This window comes from Acanthopagrus latus, chromosome 22 (assembly GCF_904848185.1).
Source record: "Acanthopagrus latus isolate v.2019 chromosome 22, fAcaLat1.1, whole genome shotgun sequence".
In the NCBI taxonomy this organism is placed as follows: Eukaryota; Metazoa; Chordata; class Actinopteri; order Spariformes; family Sparidae; genus Acanthopagrus; species Acanthopagrus latus.
Window position 1 is genome coordinate 8,862,977 of NC_051060.1, and position 24,093 is coordinate 8,887,069.

Below are 24,093 nucleotides of genomic sequence, written 5' to 3' on the forward strand. Positions count from 1 at the left end.
ATATTTATATTTTAATCTTTTAATACTACATCTATACTGTGAACTATAATATAAAGGAACTTAGATCATGAAAGTATACATATACTTTAAGTGTAGGAGCAGTTCACTCAGTTTACTTGTGTTTTACTGAGTAAAGTATAGTAGTGCCCTAATAGCAATATACCAGTAGTTTACTTGCAATTGTGCTATTTTAATAATTCTTGGGACTAAATCAACCCCCTTTTTAGTTTATAAAGTGAGCAGAGTGCACTTGAAATGTAAAATTAGTAATTTTCTAGTACACGGACAGTTTAGATCTAAGTTCTAAATTCTAATTCTAAAGTTCTAAACACAGTATAAACTATACTGTGAACTATACAAGAAATGAACGTACTGGTTGTATACCTCTAGCCCACTTTTGATGCCTCTGCGCCAGTGACAGCTGGAGGCGTTATGTTTTTGGGTTGTCTGTCCCAGCATACATTTATCTGATTCATGTGAATGCAATATACCAAGAATGTCTTGAGGGAATTTCTTTAAATTGAATACAAATGTTCACTGAGACTCATGGGGGATATTAGGTTTCGGTGGCCAGAGGTCAAAGGTCAAGGTTACTCTGTCCTCACAAAACACATTTTTTGGCCATAACTCAAGTATAAATATATGATAGTTACATTTTCCACAAATGTCTAACAGGTTAAAGTGATGAAGTGATGACATGTGATATCCACAAGGTCAAAGGTCAACTTCACTGCAACATCATGACATGCTTCAAAAACATTTCTGGCCATTATTCAACGCCACGGTTAGGTTGAAGGAGTTTTCGGGTGACTTTTGGCCTTGGGACAGAGCAGCTAGAAGAAACAAGCAGGAAAGGGAGGGCAGAGAGGAGAAGGCGTGCAGCCACTGGCTCAAATCCAACCTAGGTCACAGCTGAGAAATCTGCCAGTCATAAAAATGATGGCAGCGTGACATGAGGATCATAAACTTGAAGCCAGTGACAGTATCAGTATCAGTGAAGGTGATGCTAAGTTGTTCCATCCACAGGGCCTGGAGGTGGAGCTGAGGAGCGTCCAGGCTCACTCCCTGCAGTCAGAGGGATACTTAGTGCAGCTGGACGACAGGTTGTCCTCTCTGAGCAGCTCCACCGGCAGGAACATGACGGGCTTGAATGCGGAAGTGTCTCGAGCCTCCACCTGGCTCCGTGACCAGGACATCCTGCTCAGGTACGCATTTATATGACAGTAAAAGACCTCATCACCAACACACACAGTGACCTATTAGATCAAGAACAAGGTGGCGTGTGTTTGTAATCTCCCTCAGGGAGACGTCGGGACAGATGAGCAGGCTGAGAGAGAAAGTGGATGAGGTTAATTGGACGGTGGGAGCTGTCAATCACACTGTGAGCAACGACATCAGTATTCACCACCTGAAGATACAAGACTTGCAGGTGCAGATAAATATTGGAATCGCAAAGTTAACGTTCATTCAGTATAAACACTGTTTTACTTCACTGCTGCTAACGCTCCATCTGTGTGCACTCCTGCTGCTCAGATCCAGATCAGCAACATAACAGAAGACACCAGCAGTTTGTGGGTGACTCACATCCACACGGAGGCCCAGCTGAGGAACGAGATGGAGATTCTCAACACAATCACAGAGGACCTCCGCCTGAAGGACTGGGAGCACTCCTTGGCCCTGAAGAACCTCACCATATTAGAAGGTCAGCTAAGATGAATGCATGTCTGTTCAGATTGTTGCCGAGAGTGCAAGACTTTTATATAACAAGCATTCGGCTGTTCCCAAAGGGGACAATTCCAGGATACATTTTGGCCCAAGTTTGCACCCAGAGAGGCACTTGAGAAATCAAAGGGCCTCTGTCGTCAGCCAAAATGCTCCCCAGAAGTGCCCTCATGGTTAGCCTTTAGCGCTCCTGTCCAGTGAGCGCTGGTTTGGTGATTTGCAGGTCAGAAGGCATCTCCATGTCTCAGTTAGAACTGGAATAAGTCGGGTTACATAAAACCACTTTTTCAGCAGCTTTTTGTCCCAAATACACTTAAAAACATACCCAAACGATGATAATATCTAGACTCTTATCTAGACTTCTTAGCCCAGCTTTAGTGCTTTAATTTAGGGACTCTATTCACTCTATTTTGTCTGTGCTCTTCTTCTTCCTCTCTGATATGAAGTTGGCAGATCTAATTTAAGATCCAAGTTAAGTCACGTATCTCTGTGCACTTATCAGGATTTTTGTAAATCCAATCTGATTACAGTTGTGTGGTCGTTTGCCACCCAGTACTCTGATCAAACCATTACCCACACACGATGCTGGTACATCCAGCCTTCACAGAGTAATATTTTCATTCATTTTGAGTTGTGTCCCCCTGCTGACGTAAGTCCAATATTAACCCAGCTTTGCGTTTGGTGTCCACCACTTCCTGAGGGAGATATCTGGCTGTCAAGCTTTTAAATGCTCCGTTATGATACCCAGACAATGGTTATAGTTGATCCAGACTTTTTAGCCTTGTTTTAAGTCAGTCGGAAATGACCCAAATCTAATGTTGTTTTTCCCAGTTTAATTGGGCCAAGCCACAAACATGTGTTTCCATTGAGTTATTGCAGCAGTTGAAAGCTGTGCCAAGCTGCCCATTTGTGGTCCGCAACGCCACCAACCCGCGATGGTCTTCTTCCTCTAGCCGAAGCCATGTCCTGCTTCATACTGGCTCAGTGTTTTCAGCTTCTCAGTACTTTTTAATTTCCAAATGAATTTCAGTGACTTGGAGTTTAGTTTCATTACAACATGCCAGTCAGTGTTTTCGAATATCAGGCTAGCTTTACCTTTTAATGATTCAACATGCTTCGGCAATGTTGGACCTGTTCTAAGTTAATTATGTTGATGCAAACTGAATATTTGCTGCTGCTGCTGCTGCCATTAAGAGCTTTCCAATGGCAAACTAGCACCATATCAGTTGATCAGCACTGTTTGGTTGGTAGATCATGAAGAAGGGACACAAGCACAAGCACGCAAGCACAAATGACCACAGCTGGCTGAAAGATGAAGAGCTGCAGGCGACTGTAGTTTGTGTTATCGACATCTGCACCAAGTCAGCATGGCTTGAATGACTAGGATTGCTCACGACTCTGCACAAGATTCCCTTGGCCTCTTGAAAGAAATTGGCTTAAGTTACTAGGTATGATCCAATTGTACCTCGGGGTAGCTCAACTTAGGTTTCAGCTAAATCCTGGGGAACAGTTGCCCATTATTCATTTTCAAATCTTCCCTGTGCACACCACTGCCAATCCACATGTAAGGTGGTTTGGCCAGTAACTGTTAAGTTCTAAGTTACCATTATTGAGATAAAAACCTGAAAACAAAGAAGGGACTTTACAGAAAACTATGTGTGGCAAAAAAAAAAAAAAAAAAAAAGCCAGCTGAAACATATGAGACGAAAAAAAGAAGAAGAAAAAGAGAAAAAGAGAAGAATTTCCTGGAAGTACAATATGAAATTTACAAAACAAGACCTCCAAGCTGGAAATATGAGATATTTAGTATAAACTAACAAAAGGGGAAACGTGAAAAACATGGACACAGCTGGAGAACGTGAGAACTTTTCCTCTCTTAACTCCCAGTGTAACGAATCCCTTTGGGTGGAACCTTGTGTTCATTTACAATAGCTCATCTGAGCCAATACATGTTTGCAGTGTGATACAAGTGACCCTAGCATGCAAACATGATTTTTTTTCACCAGGGGTTACTACCCCGAGGTACTGAGCAACTCTGAATGTTCTTCCTCCAATCTGCTCAGTTCTGATTGGTCCCGACGTGGTACGACTCTCACTGCCAGGGCACGAAATGATTTCCCTGGCTTGTTAAAATCAGAATAGGTATGCTATGATGTAATGCTGGCAGGGGACGCGCCCCGTGCTGACTGATGGCAACTCAAACCGAACGGGACCCCTGATCTCGTGTCTGCTTCACATGTGGGTGGGATGCCGTTTGTTCTGGACCTGGAAACAATTGTGGGTTAAATTTAGACGATACATCCAGAATGAAAACCCAACCACTCAGCTCTGTCATTAGTTTGAGCTCTGTGGCCCATTTGTTTGTTGTTAGCTGGCAGCCACCTTCGCCAAGAAAAAGTTTTACATCTCTATCCATGTTTATCCAACTCTGTTCTGTGTTCTCGTGCCTCCTTCTTTCTCCGTCCCCTCTTCTGATTCAGTTGATTTGCCTTTAATTTCTCTGGGACTCCGAGATGTCTCATGAGAAGCTGTTTAAAATATCGCCTTGAGTCTTATGTGACGGGGAGGAGAAAAATCTAACCTCTGCAGATGTTAAGTTTTGTACATGTGATCATTATTTACAGTAACATAAAGAAACTAAGGGAAAATATGTCAGATGACTTTGAGTATGTATGAGGTTATCATCAATTAGTGCCTTTTAGTTGACCAGGCATTTGGATTTTCATAATGTTGGGGGATTAATGTTGTCAATGGCTAAATCGTAAGAAATGTTTTCACATATTTAGTGCTTTCAACAGAATATTTGTATTGTTTGAGGCACTCTGTGGAGTCTCTGACTTCTAGTAGCGCTGTGGAGTCACATAAGGTCCCCATTCTGTTTTATTTAATCATGTGCTGGATTTAAACTACTTGAATTAACTACTTTGAAAGGGTTTAATGAGGAAATAAGTTAACGAAGTCGCTCACTCCAATAGAGAAATTTTAAAAAGAAATAATGGTCAAAATCAGTGCAGCAGAGAGTAAAAATCCCCTTAGTTCTGAGTATGGGTTTATTAGGTGAATGTCCTCAGTTTATGCATTTACACTCTTAGCTTGCTTTTGTAGGCTTTCTGTTAAAGGTTTGTTGTCTCCCAAGCCCAATATGACATACAGCATAATCCACACAGTAATGTGACATAACTACATTCAGCTTTCTAATTATCTATAGCCTGAATGTTGTTTGTTTTATCATTGGAAGTCTTATTTTAGCTAGAATGAGGAGTACGGCACCTCAGAGTGTTTCAAAAGATAAGGAAAAGATGATGTAAAAAGATGTATTTTAAAGGATTTAGATCAGTAAAACTAAATAGAAGATAATATTTGCAGTGTAGGAGACAAACAGTAGTCCCAAAGTTAGTGTCATTAAAGGCAGTGGCAAACAGAAAAGTCTTGTCTTGAAACAATGGAGAGTTGGTGCAGACCTCTGGTTTCCTAGAAGTTTGCTCCAGATGTTTGGAGGATAAAAACTGAATGCTTCGTCTTGAGTTTAGTTCTGGGTGGTTCAGAATGGCACAGCAGATCAGAAATTAATTTTAGCTCTAAACCATTCAGTGTTTCCTGTTAGAAATACAATTCTTTGATAAACAGAGCTGGACTGATGTGTTCTCGCTGGAGGACTTTAGCACCAGTTTTTGAATCTGCTGCAGCTGTGATTGACTTTTTAGAGAGACCTGTACAGACGCTGTTAGAGTAATCAAGGCTGCTGAAGAGAAGAGCATGGACAATCCTTCTGAGACATAAGTCCTTTAATTATTGATTCATTCTTTAGGCAATTTCATCTGTGTTTCATATTTGTAAGGTTCAGCCCAGCCACCCCACAGGGGAAACTCATTTCGTATATTTCTGTTTTCCAAAATATGAGTCAGTGGAGCGTGCAGATTTTAAACAAAGGTGGCCCAAGGATGGAGCCGTGGGCAACTCCACGTCATTTTTGTACAATCAGATGTTTAATCGACAAAAGGAGTCCCTGTTTTGGAAAGGCCCGCCAATTTTTCCTCTCTGTGTAGTCATATGCTGTGATACTTCTTCCATTACTCCTTTTCTCCACTCTTCCTCTACTGTGTATGTGTTACCATGTTCCTCTGGACTAAGTGTTTAATTGGCATGAAGCAAACGCCTTCTACTAGGGTTTCACATCTATTTGTCAAATTGACAGCAGTGTGTTCATGGGAGAAAGAAATGGTGCATTCACTTGCAGTCGGGGTTCCCTCTATTCATGTGCGTAGGTATTTGCTGACATTTATAAATAGGCCCACATGCTGTTTTGTAAGGACACCAATAAGAATTAGGTAATTTGTCAGTGCCTGAGAAATGACTCATGATTCTGGTCCGTTGCTCCTGAAGATGAAACTTTTGATGAAAGGTTTTCCAAATGGTTTTCAGAATTTCCACCATGAAAAGCAACGACAGGCACAAAAAGCTGCGTGTGTGCATTTCTGAAGTCACGACTTACAGTGACATGGTGACATGATTTGGATTGATGATCTGTTGTTGCTGAAAGCTGCTGAGCTTCAGGAATTTGTGCTGAGTTAGTCATCTGTTAGGAATTAATCTGAGCAGAGCCTGGAAACCTTTAAGGCCTCGATGTCGTCTGATGATCATTAGCGAACATTTTGAGTGACATGTTTGCTTTACTGGAGAGGAGTCCCACAGTTCCCATCAGTCCAGAGGCTGGCTGACACATCGTCACACCCCGGACACCCGCATTCAAATCACACACATTTTTTGTCATTTTTAATTTGTGACAACTTAACTTAATTTTACAAAAGAATCACTGGGAAAGCATGGCGGAGAAGTGGAGAGTAAATTTCGTGATCTTGATTATGTTGTTATTGTCATTAGATTTATCCAAATCCAGATATGTATTCTGACCGATTTTCCCCTTTTTTGGGAAGGCCTCCTTTCACTCGTTCAGGAAATGATCATTTGTCCAACACATACATCTCTTACTATGTCCATCCACTGTTAAACACTGGGAAGTCCCTTTTTCAGACCAGTTTTTAATAATTGCCTTTTTTGCAACTAACCAAGAGGATGTCTGAGATGCTGCCATGTCATAACCCTAAAAAATATTTGACATTTGTGTATTATGAGTACGGAGTTGCTGATTGTCAATATGAAGGGAAGATGGAAAAAACTCATGTCCAGATGTATTTTCAGTATGAATCTCATGTAAAGACAAGGGGCCCATTTAAACAATCTATTGTGCATTGTCTACAGTGCATGGCGCAAGTGTGTTTAGGGCCATACAGCTTCCTTTTAGTTCCTTACAGTTAAAGGGCAGATATTCTGTGCGCAAATAAAATCTTGAGTTGAATTTTGTTCTGTCGAAATTTAAACAGAGTCGATCCAAATGCAGACACACAGGCAGACAAGTAACTTAACAAAAATGGAGCTTTATTAAGAAAAGCTGATAATTCAAATCCAGATTCAGCAAAACAGCAAAGGGCAGGTAACAGAACTCAAGAAATCCAGGAACAAAAACAGAACAAAGCACAAACCAGAAATAACGCAGGGTATAAGGAACCAAAAGCCAGAAACACACAATGGAAAGGTGGGACAGGGAGACACAGGAATACAAAAACAGAACAGACAAAATACACAAAGTTTGATAAATTACTAGAATACAGGTGAGGAGGGGGAGGCGAGAAAGTAGCCAAAGGGAGGAAATGAAAAGCAAAACATGACGCATGACAACAGAACTTTAAGTTCAAACAGGAAAACTGTCTCAAGAGGCCTGACCACACCTCATTTGAAGACCAACACGCCCAAAGGTACACAGGGGGGCACAGGCACATCGCTGTTTTCAAACCATGGGCACTGGCCGTGACGTCAAAATGAAAGAAGAACTAATACTGTTAAACCAGAACATAAACTGCACATTCAAAATGACTTTGTCCAAGAGTTAGCATTATCCTTTTTGTCGTTTTTCAGCTCTCGATTATTTGTGACAGCGTCGCATTCTTGTCTGACTGACTTCAGTCCACGGTCTGTTTCTACTGTAAATACCTCGGGAGACTTTTTGTTTCACTCCTCAGGAATTTATTTCCAGGACACATTACACGAGCCTTGAGAAACTCCTGTAGTTTAAACTGGGCCAACAAAACAATGTGAGCGCTAACTAACTCACTGTAAACAGACATGAAGACGCTTGTTAACACTTGCTACAAAACAAGCCATAATGCAACAGCCTCTCAACTAAAAATGAACATTTGAACTTCACTTTTTCAAACATGATGTCCATTACAAATGATTGTCTCGTATTTGAACCATTAATGTCACCGGGTCATGTTACTCTGTAAATCTTGAGACATGCTGTAGAAAGCCTGTTCTCTAGATCCTCCATCAGAACAAATCACTTGTCAACACGGCCCCGTCCCGTTAAATTAGGCGCATACGTCGAACATTTCACCCTCCTTCTGACCGCAGTTTTGCCCATCTGTTCCTTGTTATAATCATCCTGAAACAACACAAAACCTGATGATACCTTGTGTCGTTCATCACGGTGATGAATGACACAACACGCTTCCTTATCTCCCCTTACATTTAACACACATGTCGTCACACCGCGAGCGATGAGACTTTGTCTTACACGTGTTGAAGACAAAACAAGACAAGCTCTCTGCCCTGTCGCTCCACCCTGGAACACAGACTGGATGTTGGACGGAGGCGCCTGAGCTCCTCGCTAGTGTTGTACTCTTGGACTCAGTGCTGTCAGATGCTTTCAAGCCAATCCTGGAGAGGCCGCCGAGCTTGTTATTGTTGAAACGCTGTCAGCCGAACGAACAACTAGGACTCTGACAGACAGTCAGGAGGGTAATTATGTGAGGCTTTGCTAAAACAAACTGTTGACGAGGATGCGGTTTCTCCAGGACCACCGGAGTGAACTGTCTCCACAGGTGTGTATTATGGTACCTGTGAGGATCCTGAAGAGTCTTTTACCGAACGGTGACATCGAAAGCAGAACATGGCGCTGAATTTTAGGAATTTAGGAAAAATGTGAATTTTAGGAATTAGATATCCAGACATACCAGATCAGGTCTAAGTCCAGCATTTTCTCAGCAAAAGGGTGTCTTGACTTCTGATGATCTTGCAGCAGTGTCCGTACCAGACATCACAGTAAAAAGAAAACCATGTGGACAAAGCGGAATGAGAAAACTGCAGCGTCTCAGTCGGCGGAAAGTGGAACCAGACGTCGTCATGGGCCTCAAAACATTTGTACACAACCTTATCTGCTCTCAACAGATCTTACCCAAGCTCTCAACAACTTGTGAATGAATTGCCATGAACTCTTGTGCAGACAGTATGAACAAAACAAATAGATGGAAGAAGATTCATTTTACTGGCATTTTCTTAACGCAGCACGTCAACGTTTTAAGATGGATTGGATGTAACAAATATTCATGTTCCCCTCAGGATGAATCACAATTGTTTTGTGCCGGGACTTTTGTTTTTTTGTTTTGTGAAATTGTTTTTGTCTTGAAAACAGCTGGAACATTTTTTACATTGTTATGTGTGTGTTGACAGCTCTGCACCAAGGCCTTCGAACGAATATCTTCCCTACAGAGATGCTGCTTTGTAAATCTGCAGATCGTTATCCTGATTAGTCATTAATTGTTTGCAGGTCATTGCAAGTTCTAAAAGCCCGAGGTCATTGCATCAAGTGTCATCACTCACTGAATTTGAATTAATTTTACAAGAGTAGAAAATATTCACCATGAAGAAACTGGAATTTCCAAGAAAATAGGAACAGTCAAGACCGTTGTCGCTTGTCTTATTGTGTTTAATCGTTTTAACTTTAACTTTAACTGGACAGCAGAGTCCGCACAACAACTGTAAAAGTGGCGAACGATATTGTTAGGATTACTTTCAGAGCGGGTTTGATGGTTGATAAAAACACTGACAGCCAATCAGAATCCATGTTAATTTTTCAGGGCCCTTAGGAGGATTCTTTTCTGCAAAATAATGTTGCAGGAGTGCTCATATTATTGATTTCTAACTGTAGCAGACCTCTTTTATGTAGTTAGTTAATGCCATTAATTAACTGCATAATTCATGTCTTTAAGATATCTTCAGCATCTGAATATCAAGAACCGTTTGTCTTTTCGAAGAATTCTGTTAAACCATATCCTTCTGTTGACACAGCTGGAGCACGTGGCGTGTGCTCGCCGTGACCATTTACAGAAAGTTATCATTAGTCAGTGCGGGTGCTCACACACTTATCATTACATTTACCGTTATGGCGATCTTTATGGTGTTGACAACCACTTATTCTGACCTCTGCCTGAACTGTCCCTGCTTCGGACAGATGCTCTCACAAGGATAGAAATACAAGGACACACGCAGACACTTAGATGAGTTCGCTCCACCTCCCCTCTAAATGTGACCTCTTCACAGTCCCATGACCCGCGGCCACCAGTTAAACGTGTGCAGTTGTGCAGCGGCGGGAGGCAGCCGCAGCAGATCTGTATCACAAAGACGAGCATCAGCTCTCTGCATCGCAAACTTGCAAATGAAGAACATTAGAGCTCTGATGGCTCAGAGCTGCTGGACAATAACAAACCATGAATTTCTTTGCATTCCCACAAGCTGTGTTGTGGTCCACCTTGTAAAACATGTGGTTCCCATTGTGGCCAGGGCTCTCTCTCTCTCTCTCTCTCTCTCTCTCTCTCTCTCTCTCTCTCTCTCTCTCTCTCTCTCTCTCTCTCTCTCTGTTTGGCTTTTCTTCACTCACTCTCTCCAAGTACAACAAACTTTTGGCTGATTCCTTAGACCAGTTGTAAGACCTAGTTGCCTTCAGTTTGGCTGCTCTGTAACTCTGTGTGTGTGTGTGTGTGTGTGTGTGTGTTTGCGTTCCTTTCATGACATTAATAAAATCATTATCTGCAGGAATGAAAACCTCACAAGTTGCTCTCTGAAGACAGTTTCTGGTCCCATGACTTCCCTTTTGAAGTCACAATCTGCACGATTGTTGCCTTCCTTGATTTTGGCAACACCTTTGATAATAAGTGATCCAACATGCTGTAATAATAAAGGCACTCAGTGACTCAACGTGGACTGTCTCTTATTTTTCTACTTCGAAAAAAAAGTCCAAACAAACCCCAGTAGTTTAGGAGAAGAAAAAGACTTCTCAGGACAGTAAAAGTAAAGTAATAAAGTAATTATTTTCATGGACACGTTGTTGGTTATTACTAGAAAAATGGACCACTTTCTTCAAGAGCTATAAAACTTTGCACCGCTGCAATTTTAACTTGACTTTGATCCTAAATCATGGTTCACGTTTCAGCGGAGAAAAACATGCTGCAATTACTAAAGCTGTATTTATGCGTTCGCATCCGCAAGTACCTTTTTTAGGTCACTGAGAAATAAAACTTTACTGAGATTTTCCTCCTGTTATTCCCAATGTACAATGGAGATGCGTCAATAAATCTTTACATGGTTTCTTTACACGTCTGTGACAGTAAAATGAATATCTTTGGGTTGTGGACCAAACAACATGTTTGAGATTCTCTGACCATTGTATTGTTTTCATTATATTACGTGTGTATTATGTTCATCAAGTGTGACCACATTTGTGTATCGTTCTGCAGGTCCTCCAGGTCCAAAGGGAGAGAAGGGTGACAGTGGACCACTGGGGCCAGCTGGGGCTCCCGGTTTAACAGGCTTGAGAGGTGGGTACAACCATACAACAAAAGCTTAATGTTTGAATAATCATAGTGTCAGGGCTTAAAGTACTCCTGCGTATGAACATTTTACATTTGTTTTTGACTTTTAACAAATCATCTGCAGCGAAGCGAATGGGACTTTTAAGTACCAATGGCATGAGGCCCAACCAACAAGTGCTAGCCAATCAGAGGCAGAGTAGGGCGCTTCTTGTCAAGACGCACAAGTGCAGTGTGGTAGCCCTGCAGCTCGGCTCAAATGGAAGAAAAGTTTATTAAACCTGACTAGGATACAGCCTTAGTTGGGAGGAAAGTTATGAAAAAATGGTGCTCGGCATTCACAGAGGAAAATGGTGGAGAAGGGAAGCTGTTCAGCACTTGGTTGGGTGTAGAAGAAGCTACTTTACATCACCAGTGGGAAGAAAGTGCTCGCTCGTCAGGAATTAGATGCTAGTCACACAGTTCTGTCCGTACACGGAAACGACGGATGCAGCTGCCAATGCGCCTCCATTGACTGCTGTCATTCACATGCATACTGCAATGTATATACTTCTATAGAGAAGTATAGAAGTATACTCGAGATTCGAGTTGTACATCCCAAGTCTACTAAATGTTTCCCTCACTTGAGTCTTTTCCTCACAGTTGAGTCCATCCCACTGAGGAGGCATGCAGAGGAAATGTGTTTTAAGAGTAATGAGATGTCCTTTCCTTCTCAGGCGCCATGTGAAGCGACGTCCACCGTCTCATTCAAATGTGGCAGATGTATAGGAGCAGAGCAGTTATACAGTATGTCATGGTGTTCAGCTGAAAGTCCTCCAGGAAGGCTGCCCTGGTGTATCATTGCTCACGGCTCCTTAGAGATGTCTTGGTTGGGTCGTACCCCAGGAGGTCACCGCTCTCAGCCAAAAGAACAGTTTGGCTTGTAACACTCCAAAAAAAACATGCAAGTTGACTTGTACTGATAACACAAACAAGATGTGAAGTATTAATTAGAGAGTTTGAGAGGTTTATTTTCTTTCCCCCTCGTTTTCAGTCAAGATAAGCTAACCATCTCCTTCCGGCTGGCTACACATTCGACGGATATATCTTAGAGTAGGATCGATTTACAAACTGTCCAATTATTCCTTTAATGCATCTCAGTAATTCAGGTCAAAAGCTCCCCGTTGACAAACACTACGATATGCATTGCTTCAGTTAAGGGCAGTCCGTTTAAAGTACTTCTCAAGCTCTTGAGGAGATCATAAAAACATGTCATTCTTAAATTTCACCGTGTGGGGCCTCAAAACCAAACTATCCACAGAAACAGCTGAGAAACTCATCTGTTATACTGAATTTAAGATATGCGTAATTTATTGAGATGGCTCACCCAAGTAGATATCTCCCCTCACAGATGTTTTAAATACTTTTTAGTGTAATATTTCCTGTTTGAAGTTAAAATGGAAACACACTTGACATTTCCAATTTGACTGACTGCACAAACTGTAATTTAAATGACATTGTTCTTTGACAACTGCAGCAAACAAACCTTTAACCTTTGGTGAACGTTGCAGTTTATTTAAACCTGTGTAACGATTGTAAGAAAGGTCAAGGATCTGACAGAACTACTGGCTCATAAAAAAAAAAAAAAAAGAAAGAAAAAAAAAGATAATGAATGTGAAGCCAGAGACGCTGTCAACTATTGTCTGATTTTCGGATTTACACCATTGTGTTTTGCACTGGCTTGGTTTTTTTGGAGGAATTTCACAAGCCTCATAAAATGTACCAATAAATGTCCAATGTAAACACAAAGTTTTGATTTACAGAACTTTTTTACACAAGAGGATTGAAGTTTGAGCGACACGAAAAGTGAAAATCTAGCAACTTTTTTCTTTATTACCTCTGCTATTGTGATTACATTCATTTGTTTTAATAATGCAGTGAGCACAGAGAATAAAAGAGGTTATGTACTGTAAATCTGCTTAAGAAAACAAGGCCCCAGACTTAGGATGGTGATTTATTTTCAGACGGGTGTGGACAGGCCCTGTGGGATGGGTCATCCATCTTTGTCTTGCAGGTAATTCCACCAAAAAACCCTGACATGAACCCCCATACAGACAGAATCTGCACCTCAGGACCATTATTTTTTTTTCATAGAACACTATAAGATATGAAACAATGACAACGTGAGTCTAAATGTCTTTGGGACCCTTTCCAGCTTGGTACCTCTTGAATCATCAAATCATCACCCTGCAGGTCCTCCCCTGTCATCATCCATCGCACATTCCCAGGCTGACGAACTGCAGCTCTCACATGATGTTTCCAAGAAGCATTATCTTCCTGCTGAAAGGAACCCCCCACCACCACCTCTGTAGTTCCAGGAAAAACTGAATACAAAAAATTTCTGACTGTAGGCAAGGAGCAAAAGAAGGCTTTTTTTAATGGTTAGCATGAAAACATACAAAACTGAATGGAAACACCCCCAGGACTAAATCAGCATCAACATTTATTAGACACATCATCTCGTGGAGAAGGAGAGTTTCATCTTGAAATCTGACATATATTTGTAAAATGGAATTCAAACTAGATACTGGAACAAACCATCAGACAGAATAAATGTTAGCCAAGTATGTTTCAGCAAAACCACAAATAAGTTATAACTGGACATTTCCTTATGTTGCAACTTTATGTCCATTAAGGTTCAATTTTCTTTTTCTCTTTTGTTACAATGCTGTGCTTATGCTCTGGTTAATTTTAGGCACTGAAACTTGGTATGGATAGGAAAGTATACAGCTCTGGCCTTAAATATCTGTTTTGGTTGTCACGTTCATGGGTGGAGATGGTCCGACTTCCCATGAACAATAGCTGGTTTTGGTCACCATGAAAACGGCTGGAGATTTCCACAGCTCTCCTAAAAAAAAATCAACAGGTTTTGAAGGCACATTATAAGATAGGAATGTCCCCAGGCTGGCCTGTTTTCCACTAAAACCTCAGGAAATGTCTCCAGGTGTCCTTAAATAGATCCAGTCGTGTGACTCGAACTCTGGAAATATATATATATATATATATATATATATATATATATATATATATATATATATTATATATATATAAAAATATATATATATATATATATATAATATATATATATATATATATATATATATGAGCTATATGAGCTTCCAGATAGAGGTCTAAACAGTTTCAGTTTTTGGCAATCAAAGGATTTAGGATATAAGTTGCATCATATGAAGTGAGAGTGAAAATGAGATGTCATGAGATTGATATTATCACAAGTAAATACATAACAGAACACAGGACAGCCTTTATACATCATGCCAATATTATTGTTAATTATATTATAATAAATGTTGGGTTGTTTTTGTTTTTTTTTCTTATTTTCTTTCTCCTGACGGTTGTTGTTGATGATAAAAATGACCCATCCTCTTAACAAGCCTCCATAATCTGATTGTAATGCAGCAGATGTCCTTCAGTTGCTCCATTTGCCTCGAAGCCAAAGGAACCTGTCATCACACTCAGGCTCTAAAACTCCTTCTGGACTCGTTGAACGTTCTAGTTGGACCGTACTGCAGAACACAAAGAACTTCTGCACTTTTTCCAAACCATGACTGATAGCAATTTTTCCCCAATGCGTTTTTTTTTTAAGTAGGGAGTTATTGACCCTTTAACAGCAGAGAGACAGAAAACCACAGAAAACATGGCATCATCCATCATCAGTTTATTATGTGTCTCTGGCTCTGATGCATTCAGTCTAATTATTTCCTTCTGATCGCTGAGTAGTCACAACAGTAATCAGAGCATATCAGGGTGGATTGTTCTCCCTTCAACAGTGCAATCAATAACAAATTAATTTTGAGACATTTGAGTGTGCTTACTGTAAACACACTCATTGTGTGCTGCAGAGTAGGAGTTGGCAGGATTGTTTTGTGGAACAAAAAAACAGGACGGTACTATTCTTCCAGCACCTGCAAGCATTCAGAGATTCAGGCGCTGGCAGATAGTGGGAGAAGTGAAAGACCAACGCTAAGATCACCTTCAGCATCTTTGCATCTTCTGCAGCTGACAGCGGGGTGGGAGGACAGACAGCAACAATGCTTACTGGAATTGAGTTTATAGAGACCTTATGATGTTAAACTGTTTGTCTTTGGAATAGGCTTGCCATGATTTGCAAGTGACTTACTTGAATCAGTTTTTATTAGTGTTAAGTAAAAATTCTATTTCTGATAAACACCAGAGCAGCTCCTCTACTTCATCTCCATTGCTTTGATTGGTGGATAGTGCAATTATAAAGATTGGAAAGATTTTATTGTGGTATTGTTGTATCCTTCCTCTAGATATTTTAACTCCAGAATTGCTCTATTGTTTATTTACACAGACATCATGCTGTACTGAGTATCTGTATACTGATACCATCATTATCATGGCCAATTTGTCGTGATAGTATCATATCGCAAGTTACTCTGTGGTCTTAGCCCCGATGAATGGCCTAATAGCTTATGTCAAAGAGAACCTGATGACCTTGACCTTACAGCATATCATAATTTTTCAATATGATCGCTTCATCATTTGTTAAACTCAAGCCAGTAAGTGTCTGTGTTTCAGGTTTTACAGGAGAAAAAGGCATGCAGGGTGCCCGGGGAGTCAAAGGGCCTGTCGGGGTCGACGGTCCTCAGGGAGAAAAAGGAGACGTTGGACCTACAGGTCCCAGAGGTACAGTATGCCTTTAATGTGTCATATTAATCATTGTTTGCTTCTTTTTTTCTTTACATTATCATATTTGTTGCTTAACTACTCTATGAAAGCAAATAACAGTTGATGGTTACTCATCTCTGGTTCATCTAGAAAAATATTTGCAAACTCAAGAACATACAGCAGAGGTTAATCATTAAAATCAGATGTAAATATATAAATATAAGGTTTAGTACTTACTGTCACATTAAAGTGTCTGATTTACTTACCCACCCAACAGTTTGTCATTCTCAACTCACCAGAAAACTGCCTTGTCTTGCACAACTCACAGCTGACTTGTCAACAGGTTTACGGCTCAAATGACATCAGACTTTCATCTGATAAACTTCATGAGATGTCGACTGTTTTGCCAGAGTATAAACTTAATTACCATGCAACTATAATTGCTGAACTTTCCATATCTTCTTTTGTTTTTTCCAATGAGACAGCTGTCTGTGCTACTGAAATCAGTTTTCAGCTGTTAAATGAGTCAGTGCAAGAAGATATTGCACCGCATGAAATCATTCAGCTGTAAAATGATGAGCACAGTTTCCCACAGTGTGTTGGTCCAATAAACAACTGTATCATCAGTGGGTTTTTTTTAAATCCACGTATCATTCATTTGTGCAGGAAGTCATCTGATTAAGCGAGAGATGGATATTCTTATTGCCCCCAAAAACAAAAAGGCTTAAACTCCTCTAGATCCATTATTAGGATTTTATACAAGGACCTGCCTGTGTGCTTTACTACTCTTTAGTGAATAATAATCCATCAAGTGATCCGACGTAAGAAGGGGCACCAAAAACCTAGAATAAATGTTAGCAATATGTTTCATGTTTTACATTTCTTTAGTTACAGTTTTCAATTTCATGATGTGGCAATACTGGTTAGATTTTGGGACCAAAACACTTAGGAAAAGTTAATGTTTTGGATTTAAAATGCCTGCTTTGGTCGCCAAAACACGACTGGGGATGTCCCGAGGTCTAGTTTAAAACATCTGGTTTGGAGATGTTGGAGATGTCCTGGCTTCATCAAAAATATAATCTTTCTTTGTTTGCCCAAACATGACTGGGAATTGTCCTGAGGTCTCCGCAAATCTATCCAGGGGAATCACACTTACAGATAATGAAACACAGTCTCAAACAGTGGTCACTGGCTTGGCAGCCTGTAAGTCCATCACCATCCACCTCCGCGGTATGAAAGTCAGTGCACAGTAATGTCAGAATGGTATGATGATTACGTACAAATGTGAATGTATCAGTGGTTAGCAGAAAGGTTAACCGCCCACATTTTCTTCTGGAGACTAAGCGGGCTCCAAGGGAGAGGTGATTATTATTTTCAAGCATATTTAAAGGTATGCAGTCACACATAGAAAGCTCGCAGTAGCCACTCATCTAATTATGATATATGCTTGTGTAGAGCTCAATTTGAGAGTTGAAGTGCAACAATCATTCTTATATATGATGTAAATTCCATACTGAGTATTCAAGTGTCAAGACAGCTGAATATACTATTATACACTGGAAGAGAACATTAGGAAACTCGTCACCATTCTGTGTTTCCAGTTCTTTTCCATTGCACACTATAAATATGCATTTCTTTGACATAGGCGTTCAAATTTCCCAAGAAGACACATTAGAACAGTCTGCAATAACACATTCTGAATACCTGATGCCAACTATGGAAATAAAAAGGATTGTTATCTGAACGCATGATACCTTGAGGACCTAAGTAGCTCTGAGATTTCTTTCTTTCTCTTCTCATTCTTCGCTGCTTTTCCTTCCATCCACTTATCCGCCCATTTATCAATTTATCCGGTCCCGTCCATATAACACTGGAGTGTTGATGTTTCCGTCATGGCATCACCTGCTGGACAGTGCCAACGATATCAATAACACACTCAGACACACAGAATAACGTCAGGGAAAAGACAACCGTGACAAATATGATAAGGCGCTAGAGTCATTTTCGTGTCAGCATGTCAGTGAGTGTGTATGTCTATAGTTGGTGTGTATGTGTGTTCAGCCAACAGCTGTTGCCGATCAGATTTGGGTTTGGCTGAAATGTCCAGTGTTGGAGTCCCACAGTCCCTCTGTTGGCCAGTAGCTCTCAAAACTTTGGACCAGACCTCATCTGCCGTCCTCTGTACATGCGCATGCGCCTTGTTGTTGTGGCTTGACACTCTGCACCAGACTTCACTCAGGTTTTGGGGCATTTTTGTATAGATGCCAGTTACAGTAATTGTTCTGAACTTAGGGGAACAGCTATGCAAGTGAGCTTCATATGAACGTTGAAGATGGCATTTGGCCTTTGAGTTCTTTACTGAGAGTAAAATTGTGAAAAATGCACTGGACAACAAATCAAATTACTTTGATTTTAAATCAGAAAAGATGCCATCAACAGGAGTTAAGCCTCATTCAGACCAAAACTTGGAGATGAGACAAGTTGAAACTGAACCTGCTAGTTCATACCAATGCGACCAGACAAGACGCTGTATCATTTAGGAAGCATGTGCACTACAAGGCAAGTATTTTGAAGTGAAAGAGAAAGTGTGGTGGACAGAGGTGTGGTTAAGTGATAGAGAGCGCGAGCAGTGCAGAGGGGCCATGAAGGCGAGTGGAGCAGAGGAAAAGCAATGAAGTTGTCAGTGAAGCAGCAGGTGCTGATTACACTGATTACATGAATTACGCTTGAAAAACCAACCACTGGCGCCCCTGACAGGCTGAGCTGCAGGCCACACCATCAGCCGATCTGAGTCAAGCTCACACTCGACAGTTCACGCTGCTGCAACTTTCCTTCTAATGTTCTAAAACAGTTTCTTTGGTCAGAACTGTGTTTAGTCCAAAGGGAGTCTATTGTTAAAAATGATTAGTAGTAGTGATGAGGAAATGTGGTTACAATATGAATGACATAAACATAATATGAAAAAATATTTGGTTTCATTAGAATGGTAAAGTCGGGACTACTGGCCTACTCACCAGGCTAGCTAGGAAACTAGCAAGCTAACATTTAACACGCTCTGCCTTCTTTCTATTTCCTCTGCTTAAGACTGTTTAGGCTACGTGAATATACAACATTATATAAAATTAAGGGTTTTATCAAAAAGGGAGAAAAAAAAAACACTATCAGTGCTTACCCAGCACTAAAAGCCTTGGCTGATAACCACCATTAGCACATTCCCTAACAGGACAATAACTTAAGATAGTTTATATTAAAAAAAAGATGTGTTTGTACCAAAACTGTTGCAGATTCCTCTGTCACAATTGAATCTACTGATTGCTGTGATTCAACTGAAATGAACTGACTTCATCACAAAATGTCACTGATTTAGACACCTGGTTCCTCCTGGCCTCATAAAAATAAAGCAATCAATCTAACACATGCAGGCAACACAAGAGTAAACGTAAAAATCCAACAACTGCACAGATCTCAAATGTGAAATCATCATATTTCACATTTCATCATATTTCTTTTAATTAACAGGTGACAGATCGGCACGAGGGCTGCACAAGCATGAAAAAAGTGTCACCCACAAAAAACTCTGGTACTGGTGAAGTTAATTAATTATGTAAAGAGCCGCTAAAAAACACCACATAACCCCCTTTTTTTAACAGAGACAGGATGAAGAATCTTCTGGGATGTTGGACCATCTACACTCGGCCAGTTTTCAACAATGTCTGTCTGTGCCTCCACCCATCTGTGGTCTGGTTGTGGGTTTAACAAACCGGTGAAGGGTGAAGAGTTTGTAGACTCTCTGGTGTGAATGGACCCTCGGAGGCCGGCGGTTGCTCGGCTATAGAGGGAGGAGGGACGCTGAGAGCTTGTTAAAAGAGCACTGGGAAGCTTCATGGTTTCTTTTAATAGATAAATGGTATGTAGGCTGAGCAGGGAGTGCATTAGGTGTTGGCTCTTTCTTTGGTTGTAAAGCATCACAGATCGCTGAGTCGAACAAGCTGTGTTTGGCCAGAACATAAGACTGCTGCAATTTATTTCTTTTGGTTTGAAGTTGCATTAATGATTGGTGGAGGAAAAACTTCATAACAGGCCGCGGACAAACCCAGAAATACCATCACGTCATCAAGTGCCTCTGGCTGATATGAGCAATCATTTGTCTGTTTATCTCAGAGTTCAACCGGAGTCATGTTTTCAGCCACCTGATCAATATTAGTCCAATACTTCTCCCATTTCAGCTTTGTTTTAGAACAACATCTGGGCCTTAAACTGCTTGATTGGCCACTATGTCCACCAGTCGGTAACTTTGTTCCTGTCATACTGAGGGAGCGTACCTTGGGTTTTCATCGTTTTACAGTGAGTGAAAACAGTGACCTAAAAGCAGCTTAAAAGCTCAGAAGATGCTGCAGAGTTTGTTTTCTGTCACAACACATCCTCACACCAAAAAAACAAGTGAATAGGTTGATCTTGAATCCCAGAACGACTCCTTACCGTTCTTTACACAGCGTGAGCACTGCAGCGTACCAGCAACAAGCGTACAGCAGCTCCACTGTACACTCCACTAGTTTGGTTGAATATAGTAATAAGACTACTTGGTTAGGTTCAGGGAAACACTGTAGTTAGGGTTAAAATAAGTCATTTACTTACATATAACTTAAGTTAGGTATGTACTGTAGTAAGATGAAATAACCCACTGTTCATGATCCCATATGCGTGCCCATTTTTTAATACAATACATTTAAAACGCGCTACATTGAACTGATGCAGCACGATAGTACCGTACCTGAGTAAATGTTACACCCCATCCCTGGTTGTTGAGATGATTCTCTCCGGTGGACTAACAGGCCAGCTTTGCCTTCCATACAGCCATGCCGCCAACATGGCTAAACTGGTTCATTAGTGAAGCTTTAAGTTCTTAAATGTCAGACATTTTCCCATTGCCAACATTCAGGACCACCAGCACACCAAATTAATTGTGTCATTTTAAATCAAACACTGTCTGTTGTGGCTCAGCAGTAGCTCACCAGTGTGTTTGGGTTTTCCTTGCGGTGTTATTTAGTTGTTAAGGATGTGGTCAAGCTGGAGGTGACAGTGACAGCTGAGGGCGCCACGGACAGGGTGTGGTGTGAGCTACACTCCTCAGTCATGGTAGGTGGGACCGAGTGCCACCTCGGCTGGCAGCTGCACTGCGGTCCTGGATGTGAAAAAGAGTCAAATTAAAAGTGGGATGGATGCCAATTTGAAGCTGATCCTCTTATAGCTTTATGGCAAAAACAGACTTGGGGTTTGGAACCTCACGGCTGAAAATGAGCAACAAATGTCGCTGAAAGAGACTCTCCCCTGCTTTTGGAGGTTGTTCCTGGGAGTTTGGCACAGAATCCTATTTTGAAATGAAAACAACCGAGAAAAAAAGTCGTCTCCAGGCTGCTGATTGGAGGGAGGTGTCGTGCGCAAATGTACCGTGATTTTGCAGAAACCACGAATGAGAGGAGTATTACTTACATTGACTGAGCGGTGTGGCATTGTACTAATGTTTCCAACATGCAAACAACGTCTGCAGAGATACTCCAAGAAATCACCTTGCCGCTGGTACCTTCATATGAGTCCAAAAATCTGTTTTCAATCCTCTTGTCTACTCTCTCTGCTTCCTGTCTCTCAACTTCATTCAGCCCCCCCCCCACAGCAGAAGAAAATAACATTTAACCACAACTTTTAGAGGTAAATTAAGCAGCAGAGGCAGGGAGGGTGTCCTCTAATTTTACATTTTATTCCCAGATGACAAGGAGAGATTACAGGGCTGGCCAGTTTTCTGAAAATATACAAAGGAGAGGAAATGGGTGTGAGGTTGAGGAACGGTTTTAGAACTTAGACCTGTCGACCTGTGTGTATTGCATTTGCACACACACATTTCTGCCCCATGTGTGCTATATTGTGGTTATCACGATAGCACTCGCATAGTAAGTTTGGGTCATACCGATGACTACATCTACTACTATCAGACATTAATAGTGCCATTCAAATTTAATATGATTGTGGTTCCTTTTCTTGTTTTGTTTTGTTTTTTTGTGCCTCATTCCTAGACACATTTTCTATGTAAATAATGATAATAAAATCTGAGTCATAAACACGGAAAAAAAAAATCACATTTTAGTTATACTTTACAATCATATTCAATAGTATTACTCAACAAGCTATATATAGATTATAAATGTGTTCTCAGGCCCACATTTAGTTCTGCTAGTATTTTTGTTGTATTTTTATATTAATTGTTGGTCCTGTTAAAGTCTGTGTGACTTTTCAGTTTGTTTGTCCTGTTTTGTCTTCAGGTGACCGAGGAGAACGAGGGTTTAAGGGGGAGAAAGGCGACCGAGGAGACCGAGGAGAGAAAACAGGTAAGAGGTGTGACAGCACTCAGTCCACAACATTGAAATGCCAGTGTTTAAAGTAACACTTAAAAAGTGGTCACCTGTGTCCAAATCCCAATGGCTGGACCACCATAGCCCTCTTCCTGATGGTACAACAACATCAGGCCACTCTTGCCTTTGTTTCTGAGGGACAGTAATCATTATTCAGAGATCCATGTCAGGTAAGATTGTTTCAGATGTTTGAAATGTCATCAACCCAAAAACAACAGCATCGGGCACCATGTCAAAGAGCTTTATTGGCATGGGAGACAGTTGTTCACGTCACCGGAGCCTGTATACTTGGCATTGAGAATGTTTTCAGCGACGGTGCATTTAGTAACTATTCAGCGTGGTTTGGGATCTGCCAGGGTTACTGAAGAGGTTTCTGTGGTTGCCCTGCAGAAATGAGGAGTAGATTAATTATTACAGTGGTGACGGACTTCATCACCACCACTTCCATTCTAATTACACATTTTGCTCAGTACGTTGTTGACTGCTCTGAACAACAGAATCATAAACATCCTTTGAGGACGGCCGAGTCTCTTTTTCTTGAGCGACTTCATTAATGTTCCGCTGTTTCAAGCTTGTAAAAATGACCGCACGCATTAAGCTAATCCAGCATGGTTAAACAGTTAAGCGAACACGGCCTGCTAAAAGATTCAACACTGAAATCGAGTGTTTTATAGACTCGAATGCGGAAAAAGAATGTTGGAATAACTTATGTCAGGGTAAATACCCGATAATTAGTGTGGTAACAAACTGCTCTGTCAGTTCCAGTGACATCGTTTTATGTTTTTTCCTGAGTCGTTTTCTTCAACTAAACCTTTACAGACAAACAATGATTCTTTGGATCGTGATTCTTTCTTGCTGCTTAGATACACTTTAATGAAGCACTCACAAACATCTAACGTATAATCAGTCAATCTGATATACTCAGCTGCGCCTTGGAGGCTTTTGCCCTCCCTCCACTCCAAAAACAGTTATCAGACGATTTCATAAATAAATCGCTTTTGAAATGTAGCTATATTTTCATTTCAAAGCACTCCGTCTGTGCAGCATCTCTAAGTAAAGAAAAATCCTCCCTGGCACCACCGCTGTAATAAGAGCACAGACATATATCAGAGCATGTGATCCAAAACCAACAGTTAACAACACAAGAGCGAATATTTACGAGCTGATGACTTTATGGGCCTCATGCATCTCTGCCCCACCGGAAGTTTAAAGGATCAGCAGATCTGCTTTTCTTTTCAGCGTAATCTCACGGTTTCCGACACATGATGAAGAACCACATGGCTCGCTGTACATCAAAAGGACTTGAAAACCTTAACGTGTATGCATATGTTCTGTGGCTGTAAACCGAAACCTCATAAAAAAAAATGTAAAAAAAATCAGTCTGGGATCAGGTATGAAGAAAGAAACATTAATGGCCCAAAACGCTCACTTTTTGCCACAAACGTTATTCTTCTTATGTTACATCATCATGTGATGTTCGATGGAGTGGCGCTCTCGTCAAACGAATGTGATCCTTCGACCATCTGAATGCTGTTTCTGCCCATTAGACAGCCGTTGAGGATCGCTTCTGTCGTCAC

The 24,093-nt window shown here is 40.9% G+C and overlaps 1 protein-coding gene across 5 annotated transcripts in view; it reads left to right on the plus strand.

Moving 5' to 3' along the window:
• scara5 (scavenger receptor class A, member 5 (putative)) overlaps positions 1-24,093 on the plus strand; it is an 80,735-nt gene that overhangs the window by 34,688 nt on the left and 21,954 nt on the right. For all 5 annotated transcript variants that reach the window (XM_037087244.1, XM_037087246.1, XM_037087245.1 and 2 more), the window contains 6 exons: positions 1,027-1,205; positions 1,303-1,429; positions 1,534-1,702; positions 11,352-11,432; positions 16,023-16,130; positions 22,427-22,492. In XM_037087244.1, coding sequence (XP_036943139.1) covers positions 1,027-1,205; positions 1,303-1,429; positions 1,534-1,702; positions 11,352-11,432; positions 16,023-16,130; positions 22,427-22,492 — 730 coding nt within the window. The remainder of the gene's footprint in view (positions 1-1,026; positions 1,206-1,302; positions 1,430-1,533; positions 1,703-11,351; positions 11,433-16,022; positions 16,131-22,426; positions 22,493-24,093) is intronic.